The sequence below is a fragment of the Mytilus trossulus genome, chromosome 6 (assembly GCF_036588685.1).
Source record: "Mytilus trossulus isolate FHL-02 chromosome 6, PNRI_Mtr1.1.1.hap1, whole genome shotgun sequence".
NCBI classification, from domain to species: Eukaryota; Metazoa; Mollusca; class Bivalvia; order Mytilida; family Mytilidae; genus Mytilus; species Mytilus trossulus.
The window spans coordinates 22192601-22203434 of record NC_086378.1 but is presented as its reverse complement, the minus strand read 5'-3'; the positions used below and the strand labels follow the sequence as shown (position 1 = coordinate 22203434).

The following is a 10834-nucleotide window of genomic DNA, read 5'->3' as shown; positions in this document are numbered from 1 at the left end:
CATTGGAGACCAATACAACAAAACAGTTTCTTAATCAAAAGAATATAACTCAAAATAAATGTAAATGTTTCCTTTTAAAATATTGTGAAGTTGATATGTCAACAGGCATACTATACTTCTAATACTATATCCTTTTTCATTGGATGCCACACATTTGAAAACTTTTGATGGCAAAACCACAGTTCCGCCCCCTTGTTATTATAAAAAATATCCTATAATACTTAAGCTTTTTTGTATATCTTTTATCAGAAGTCCATTACTGCTATTATTAATTAATGTAAATAACGTGTTAATGAAATAAATAAACATACATATCTTCCTATCACATAATATTTGATTGGTTAAGACGGGTTGTCATACTGTTCTACCGACTGAAGGGAACATTTGTCAAATAGAAGATAAATATAAATCAAATTTTAAGAATGTTTTCTACCAGTTCTAGAATACTAAGGACATTTTCATATCAAAATTTGAAAGGGATGCTTAGAATTATAACTTTATTATCGGGTAAGTTTTTATTAAAAAAAAACAGAAAAAAACAACACTTTATAAATTTCATGTGTATTGAAGCTCTTTTCTAATACAGCCTTTGTAAGGAAAAATCAAAGCCGAATATTTGAAAGACAAGAAAGTACAGGAACCGAAATAGTTGAAGATCTATATACATGCCATGCCAATTAAACTGTTCTTGAGTTCATTGAATTTTATTTTTACTGTTTCATATACGTTATAAGCCTGTTAATTAAGATAATCTGTTGTTAAACATAAAAGACTTGTTAGTTTTAGTTATACGTGTCGATTGTTTTATCCTTATTCGAGCACAATGTTAAGTCTTATGCAGACGAAAAGCATGCTTAGCGTACCAATAGTTATCAAAGGTGACAGGCTTATAATTTGATACGCCACACGCGCGTTTCTACATAAGACTAATCAGTGACGCTCAGATTAAAAAAAAGATAGAAAGCCAAACAAGAATAAAGTTGAAGAGCATTCATAATACCGCTTAAAAAAACATACTGAACTCCTATTTAATTTACGTTTTGAAATTTATCAAGTTTAAATATATAAACCCATCATAGATACTAGGATTGAATTGTTTTAATTGTGTCATACGCCTGATTCGTCTGCAAAACCGTCATCAGTGACGCTCGAATAAGAAAAAGTTAAAAATGCCAAATAAACTACGAAGTTATAGAGAACTCAGGACCAACAATTCCTAAGAGTTTCGTCATATACAGCTAAGCTAATATATTAATGAGGTAGAATCGCCGTAGTATTTTATAACTTCATAGTTTTGTAAACAGTTAATTTATTATTATGACCATATCAATGATGGTGATTCATATGTTTCCTTTAATCGACGGTTAAATTGGCTTGAGTAACGTAATCGGAAAGTACAGTTCAAATTTAAAGACCATCTTCTCATTCAGTAGATCAACTAAATGTCGCCATATCGAAGATCAATTAAAGTTTGTTAATTTGGCAGTAAGCATTACTAGCGGTAATAACAAACAAATAATATTCCTTTTGATTGAAGATAAAATCAATGAAACTGAAGCCAAAGAAAAAGTCTGGTCTACTAATGGAATGAAGGTCTTGTTATTTCGTTAGCTACATTACATAGTTCACAAAGTTATAATACAGTTGTGCATCACACGAAAACTAAAACTAGAGACAACTAACATAATAAATGAAATTAATTAAAAAAGAAACGACTCTAAAAACACTCAATGAAGATCGGATCTAAGTTGGAGGTTAACTGATTTACTTTTATGAATGCAGTTTAAAATGAGTTATGACACTAAGAGTTTAACTGAGTCCTTGACGGCTCTTTTTTTACAGAGCAAATATATTATTGAAACTTAAACAGAATTTAACTGAACAATACAAAACATGTATAATTAACTTTCCCATTCTCTTTAACTGTGTAGTAAACATTTTGAAATCTTAAAAAAGAAACCTGTCGTGAATATAGAACAAGAGACTTTTTATCATTTTCTTATGTAATTGTTTCCCGTACTTTCGCGCACACTATTGTTAATGTAACGTAACGTTATTGTTACGTATATCTTTCATCTTACGATCATAAAGCATCTAAACTAGCAAGACGTTATTATTCCTCCACAACAAAAGAGAATAACCCTCAAGATATTGGTGCCGTGACGAAAACCACAACTAGAGATGAGTTCTAAACTCAAAACAGTACGAGCCGCACATCGACGAGCAGTAATAAAACTACTGAAAAAAGCAGACCCGACAGAAGAACCGCATCAAGATGTTATTAACCTCAGATCCATGATGGAGCTCATCAAAACCAAGAAGAAGACATTGTCTGACCTCAATGAGAAGATTCTAGAATCTATTGAAGAAGAAGAAGACCTCGACGAAGAAATTGAAGAAGTTGACAGATACGAGTTGGATATTCAAGTTGGAATAACGAAAATAGAAAAATTCATAAAAGAAGTAAGTCATTCTAAAAATCAATCAGCTCTTAACCCTAATGCATCAGATTTTATATGCAATAACCCAAGCGTGCAAGAACATTCTAACCAGATAATTTTCAACTCAGAGCAAACAAGCCTAAGCCAGTCAAGCATGCCCACCTCCACAGTGTCAAGTCATTATAACAAATTGCCTAAACTCAACTTGCCAACTTTCGGCGGAAATCTACTGGAATGGTCAGCCTTTTGGGATTCCTATAATAATTCCGTACATGAAAATCCTTCATTGAGTGACGTGCAACGATTTAATTATTTAAAATCGCAACTTTATGGAGAAGCTAGCCAGTGTATTTCGGGAATGCAAATGACTAATACAAATTATATTCAAGCAATACAAATTCTACACGAGAGATTCGGCCAACAACACAAAATAGTTAACGCATACATGCAAAATTTGCTAAATTTGCCTGCACCAACGCCCGGAATTAGGGGACTGAAATCGTTCAGTGACACAATAGAAAGTAATATACGTGAACTAGAAGGAATGGGTCGATATCAGGAATCGTATGGAAGCCTATTAATACCGCTTATACTCAACAAACTGCCATGTTTTGTCAGACAAAATATTACTCGAGACCACGGTAATGATGATTGGGATATTTCAAGTTTACGCAAAGCAATAAAGAAAGAAATTTGTATCCAAGAGGCCGCTAACGCCAATCCTATTGAAACCGATATTATCCCCACCGCATCGTTCGTCACAGAAACAACAAATAAAAGATGGAGTTCAACAGGGTCTAAAGAAAGTAACAACAATAGTTCCGTTAAGACTAAAAGGCCGTGTTTGTTTTGTCAAAACCCGCATCACCCAAATGAATGTACGAAGATCACTGATATAAACGCCCGCACCCAAATCGTAAAGGAAAAACGAGTTTGCTTTAACTGTTTCGGTAATCACAAGGTTTCGGAATGCAGGTCAAAATACAGTTGCCGAAATTGCAGTAAGAAACATCACAGTAGCATCTGCCGTAATAATTTACTGAATGAAAACTCCACTTCAAGTGAAAATAAAGCCGTAACAAAACCTGTCAACGAAGAGCTACAAAGTACCACAGAAACAAAGAGCGCCGCTATGCATTCTGCCGTTACAGCACATACCGAAATTCTATTGAAAACCGCCGTTGCGCCCGTATGGTACCATGATGAAAGTGTTATGACTAACATTCTATTCGATGAAGGCGCCCAGAATTCATTTATTTCTCAGGAACTAGTAGAAAAACTCAATATCAAACCAACTGGTGTAGTAAGCATGCAAATTTCTGCATTTGGCGGGAAAGAAGGTGAGGTACGCAACCTGGAGAAAGCGACATTATCGATTGAGACCGAAAGAAAAGAAAGAATTCGAATGGAAGTAATTATTGTTCCAAAAATTGCCGCACCGATACATATGAAGAAACGAGTAAACATTAACAGCTTGCCCTATTTACGAGGATTACAACTTGCCCACCCAGTCACGCAGGATGAAAAGTTTTCGATTTCACTTCTCGTTGGAGCAGACTACTACTGGTCTTTAGTACAAGATGAAGTTATTCGAGGTGACGGACCAACAGCTGTTAAATCAAAAATCGGTTATTTGCTATCAGGACCACTGAACACAGATATCAACACTCAAGAATGGAACTCTACGATGATGAATGTCTTGACGCACAAACCCGAGGAGTGCGATTTACAGAAATTTTGGGAAATTGAGTCGAGCGGATTAGAGGCGGATTCTGATGAAAACACAAAAAACGTTCAAAACCTAATGCTTGAGTACCAAAACTCTAGCATTACTTTTAAGGAAAATAAATATGTCGCCAAACTACCATGGAAACCAGATCATCCCGAGTTACCCACTAATGAATATAGCAAGAAGGAGGACCCAAAATGTTATAGAAAGGTTGGCTAAAGATCTGGATATGTTAAATCTATACGACAAGATTATCAAAGAACAGGAGATGAAAGACTTCATAGAAAAGGTACCCACCACAGAAATAAATCGCGAGCATGGAAGAATCCACTACATACCACACCATCCCGTTAAGAAAGATTCAAACACGACCCCTATTAAATGTTATCATAGGTTGCACTATTCCCGTCTTTCCTTGGAGCAATTATTATTCAAATGTATGTTAAATATGGGGTATTCGAAGAAAATTGTGAAGAAAAGTGTGTGGTAGGTACATACTATATTATAACAAATGTATCTATCACACTGTGATGTTTGACTGACCAAAGCTTGACATGATATGTTCATTTGTATAAAGGTTAAACGGGTTTAGATACTGACAACTATATATTATCACAGTAAAAGATCCAAAAGAGCTGTTATTGAAATTTGAAGAAATAAAGGTATGTTTTCATTTTTGGGGCATTTGAATCTCCTGTTTTCTTTATATGGAAACATTGGAAGGTGCATTTTTATAGCTTACAAGTAAAATATTTAAACGAAATCATTGCGTTTTGATAATGTGTACAGGTGTCAATAAGTATCAAAGGCATATTCTTGGAATCATTTTAACATTCAAAATATGACATCATACAATAAAGATTGATTTTCAATATAAACTAGAGGCTCTAAAGAGCCTGTGTCGCTCATTTGGTCTATGTGCATATTAAGCAAAGGACACAGAAGGATTCATGACAAAATTGTGTTTTGGTGTTGGTGAAACAAGTGGTTGGTGATGCGTTAGTAGATCTTACTTTAATGAACAATTTTGCTGCTTACAATAATCTCTACCTATAATGAACGTGGCCCAGAAGTGACAATGGAAAATAAATTTATGAAAATCGTTAAAAGTTAACTATAAAGGGCAATAACTTCTTAAGGGGTCAACTGACCACTTTGGTCATGCTGACTTATATGTAGCTCTTACTTTCCTTTACATTATTGCTGTTTACAGTTTATCTCTATCTAAAATAATATTCAAGATAATAAACAAAAGCTGCAGAATTTTCTTAAAACTATCAATTCAGGGGCAGCAACCTAACAACAAGTTGTCCAATTGGTCTGAAAATTTCAGAGCAGATAGATCTTGACCTAATGAAGAATTTTATTCACAGCAGATTTGCTCTAAATGCTTTGGTTTTATAGATATGAGCCAAAAACTGCATTTTATCCTATGTACTATTTGTTATCATGTCGGCCATCTTGGCTAACGAGCGGGGTCATCGGACACATTTTTTAAATGTTAAAAATCGACTATAGAGGACAATTACTCCATTTTGGTCATATTGATTTATTTGTTGATCTTACTTTTCTGAACATTATTGCTGTTTACAGTTTATCGCTATCTATAATTATATTCAAGATAATAACCCAAAACAGCAAAATTTCCTTAAATTACCAATTAGGGGGCAGCATCCCAACAACGGGTTCTCTGATCCATCTGAAAATTACAGGGCAGATAGATCTTGACCTGATAAACAATTTTACCACTGTCAGATTTGCTCCAGATGCTTTGGTTTCAGAGATATAAGCCAAATCTGTATTTTACCCCTATGTTCTATTTTTCGCCATGCCGGTCATCTTGGGTGGCGGGGTCATCGGACACATTTTTTAAACTAGATACCCCAATGATAATTGTGGACAAGTTTGGTAAAATTTTGCTCAGGAGTTTTATAGGAGAAAATTTTTGTAAAAGTTAACGACGACGGAGGACCTGTGGGCCAGGTGAGCTAAAAATCACTCAATTAATTTATAAAAATAAAGACCGTCTAAGGGTTGGTAAGCAAAGGCCTCTGGAATTTATTTTGATTTACAAAATGTAATTGATTATTCAGAGGTTAAGAATGATAAATCTTGTTTCATGTTTTCAGTACTTGTTGGTGTTCATTTAGCAACGACACCAACGAAGTCACCGGAATGGGAGGGAACAACTGATATTCCTGAGGAGATTGAGGTTGGCGAAGATGTCACAACAAATAATTCTTCAATACCCACTACACCACTTGCCAATGGTACGAACTGTTTGAAACAGGTTACTATCAGTGATTCCAACTTCTGGTATCTTTCGTCCCTCTTTTTCAAATTTAGTATTCTCATCACAATTACTTACACAATCATTAAACAATAGTTTAATTTTGGGTGTAACGCGTCTTTTGATTGGCTGACGTCGTTTTGTTAATCATATCATAGACACAATTTTGTCAAGTGAACATGACGTCAACAACGTTTTTGCATGATTTACGCCGGTTTACAATGGAATTTAGAATTTGACTATAAGAAATAACTGTAATATTTTGTCAGTCTATTCGGAATAACATAAAACATGTGTTTCACATTGTTAAATAACACACTACGCGCGTTATTCAGTGGACACCACGTTTTTTTATGTTATTTCTTCATAGACAGAAAAAATATTGCAGTCATTCCTTCTCGAGCATTCCTTAAATAATTATTAGCTTGACTGTGTTCAAGCGACGTTTCTTTTCAATTTAATGCATTCTTGGTAATGTTTTCAACATCAGATGTCTGCTAACAGATTTTTTGGATATATATTTAAATATATTTTTCTGCATAGCACTTTTTTAATGAAATATGTAAATGTCTAAAACAGACCCCTTGCTTTACGCATAAAGCATGCATATTTATTTTGATGAAAGATCCATGAGATCTATAACTTTTAAATATGTTACTAGCTTATGGTGTGAAATTGTTAACATTCTTCACAGATCCAATAGAACAGAACGATTTTTACAATCCCACCAGACGTCCTCCGAATGTTAACAGTAAGACACCAAAACCACCGGTTAAAAACATTCCAATGACAACTGTTAAAAGTACAGAAAAGACGACATTACAACCAACAGAACCAACAGAAGCAGTGGAAACAGAAGTTGAATTCGAAGCAGAAGGAACAACTGGTAAAAAAATTCTTTGTTAAAGCATGGTTTTGATGTTAATCTATTGTCATACCAATCGTTAGTTACAATTTCAAGTTATAAGGTAAATCATAATTCAAAATCATTTACAAAATGTCAGTTCATTACTATATTTTCAAATTTTGTTTATTCTGTGTTACATATTCCATCAATCACGATAATTTCTTTATAGAGAAAAGATATCCCGTCATTGTATTTATATGTATGCAAACTAAATAAGAGTAAATCATAAATGGAATATAGAATACTACTGCAAACATAAAATAATAACTACATGATTGAGCTTATACCGCATCAATTAAACTACCAATCCAAAACCACATTCGCAATACAAATGCTTCAATGCTAGCATGATTAGAATAAAAAACATATTTGCATAAACACTAATCTGATAATACTCCAACCAAGGCAAGATATGACGAGCACTTTTGGTTCTAATTGCTGTAAAAAGGAATAGCTTCAGCCATATTTAAATGCCAAAAAATGATTGGAAACGCATGACTTTGAATACATAACATATTTGCATAATGCTTGGCATGTACGTTGAAATTCTGCATGCAAATTATTAATAAAAACGATTGAATTTGAAAGACGACTTGGATTGTCTATTTTTACTAGAATAGGGGTGTCGTTTGCATATCTAGTCAGGAATAAGACAGTTGTTATCCTTTCGTTTCATATGTTTGAGCTTTTGATTTTGGCATTTGATTAGGGACATTCCGTTTTGAATTTTCCTCGTTGTTCAGTATTTTTTGTGATTTTACTTTTTGCACATGATCTGAATTCAGATTTAGTTCTTATGATATGTTTAAAATTGTCTTGTTTGATTTCATTTCCACAAACATATTTCGTACTTTATTTTTTTTTAGAAAGAATGACATATTCATGTCCGTCATTTCTGATAGTGCATGATCATTTTAGACCCTTTTCAATACCTTAAATATCTTTTAATTGTATACGAAGAGGGATTTCTTAATATAAAAATATGTTTCAGAGATAGACACTTAAATCTTATTAGGAAAACAATTTTTATTATCTTCAACTCTGGACTAACCCAAGTATGCTTTGCATCAATTGTCTCTTTGAAGAATATTTTGCATGCACATAATAATAAGGAAATGTTAAAAGGTAACTACAGTTAAGTATTTGAACTTAAAGTCATGATTTTGAATGTAAAAATATTATGTAATGACATGGTTTTAATGTCTCCATCATTTATTTTGATAAATCTGCGTTATACATCTTCTAATATTAATAGGTGGGAACGTAACAACTGACAGTAATCTACAAAGAAAAAATACCGGCAGTTGTCCTCCCTTGCATGATGCTGTTGTGGAACATCATGTCATATTGAGGCATGGAGAGTGTGAAATGTATGTTTAAACATGCTTAGATTGATCTTGATTTTTTTACAGTCATGAACGTAGGACATAAATAACTCAAATGACTAATATTGGAATTTAAACGTTTCATGTCAATATTTTTTTCTCTTTATAGTAAGCTACTGGAATTCATACTAAGTAAAGATTATAAAAATAATTTGAGGAATTTTTTTTTTAACAAACATTTAGAATGCAACTTCTATTAATCAACATGCTAACAAAAGTAAAATAATATATCCACATATTTTGCATCTGATATAACTACCAATATGCAGCTTTGTTTCTGTAGCCACTAACTACATTTATTCAGCATACTTAACATAATATACTAACATTTTCTTTTAGTGTGATATCTCAAGACGATTCTATCCGATGGTTTAATATGCCTGGAAAAAGGTAATTTAATTTAACACACTCATAGCATGTTAATTGTAATAACATAAGTAACACGACGGGTGCCACGGGCGGAGCAGGATCTGCTTATCCTTCCGGAGCACCTGAAATCACCCCCAGTTTTTGGTGGTGTTCGTCTTGCTTAGTGTCTGTTTATCTATGTTGTGTCTGCTGTACTATTATTTGTCTGTTTGTCTTTTTATTTTCAATCTATGAGATTGACTGTCCCTCTGGTATCTTTCGCCCCTCTTAATTAAATATTCCACAATTTTGCCTGTGTAAAGAACACTATTAAAAAGTTAAACATCATGTCATAAGCTCACTTAACTACAATTACATAATTTGCAATACATTTCAGATGTAGCCTTTTTGAGAAAAGACATTTACTGTTTTTCTTTTTCTTTTTCTTTCAGTCCCCCAAGTGTATTCGTTCGTCACATCAACACCTGATTTCAGCTGGCTATGGTGGTACTTTTCAAAGAAATAATAAAAACATAAATTGGTTGTGATTCTTAAAAGGAAAAAAAAACTAGATGAACGCTTATGTTTTTTGACATACATTGTGCGAACCATTTTTTTTATAAAAGGAAAATATTGTTCACAAAATTAATTCATTTGTTAGTTCTACATTAGCCTATTTTGAGCTCACCTGGCCCAAAGGGCCAAGTGAGCTTTTCTCATCACTTGGCGTCCGTCGTTACGTCGTCGTCCGTCGTCGTCGTCGTCGTCGTCGTCCGTCGTTAGCTTTTACAAAAATCTTCTCCTCTGAAACTACTAGGCCAAATTAAACCAAACTTGGCCACAACCATCATTGGGATATCTAGTTTAAAAAATGTGTCCGGTGACCCGGCCAACCATCCAAGATGGCCACCATGGCTAAAAATAGAACATAGGGATAAAATGCAGTTTTTGGCTTATAACTCAAAAAACCAAACAATTTACAGCAAATCTGACAAAAGTGTAAAATTGTTTATCAGGTCAAGATCTATCTGCCCTGAAATTTTCAAATGAATCAGACAACCCATTGTTGGGTTGCTGCCCCTAAATTGGTAATTTTACGGAAATTTTACTGTTTTTGGTTATTATCTTGAATATTATAATAGATAGAGATAAACTGTAAACAGCAATAATGTTCAGCAAAGTAAGATTTACAAAAAAGTCAAATAACCAAAATGGTCAGTTGACCCCTTTAGGAGTTATTGCCCTTTAATGTCAATTTTTAACCATTTTTCGTAAATCTTTGTAATCTTTTACAAAAATCTTCTCCTCTGAAACTACTGGGCTAAATAAATCCAAACTTGGCCACAATCACCTTTAGGGTATCTTGTTTGAAAAATGTGTCCGATGATCCTGCAATACAACCAAGATGGCCGCCACGGCTAAAAATAAAACAAAGGTGTAAAATGCAGTTTTTGGCTTATAACTCAAAAGCAAAGCATTTAGATCAAATCTGGCTTAGGGAAATTGTTTATCAGGTGAAGATCTATCTGCAGTGAAATTTTTAGATGGATTGGACATTCTGTTGTTAGGTTGCTGCCCCTGAATTGGAAATTTTGCCGTTTTTGGTTATTATTTTGAATACTATTATAGATAGAGATAAACTGTAAACAGAAATAATGTACAGCAAAGTGATACCTTAAAATTAGTTAACATGACCAAAATGGTCAATTGCCCCCCTAAGGAGTTATTGTCCTT

General features: G+C 33.7%; 1 protein-coding gene across 1 annotated transcript; it reads left to right on the top strand.

Moving 5' to 3' along the window:
* Nucleotides 1-341: 341 nt before the first annotated feature.
* On the top strand, nucleotides 342-9686 carry LOC134723256 (uncharacterized). The gene is made up of 6 exons (XM_063586877.1): nucleotides 342-507; nucleotides 6300-6440; nucleotides 7155-7346; nucleotides 8623-8737; nucleotides 9092-9142; nucleotides 9553-9686. The coding sequence occupies exons 1-6, from the start codon at nucleotides 423-425 to the stop codon at nucleotides 9587-9589; spliced, it is 621 nt and encodes a 206-aa protein (XP_063442947.1). The 5' UTR covers nucleotides 342-422; the 3' UTR covers nucleotides 9590-9686.
* Nucleotides 9687-10834: the final 1148 nt, after the last annotated feature.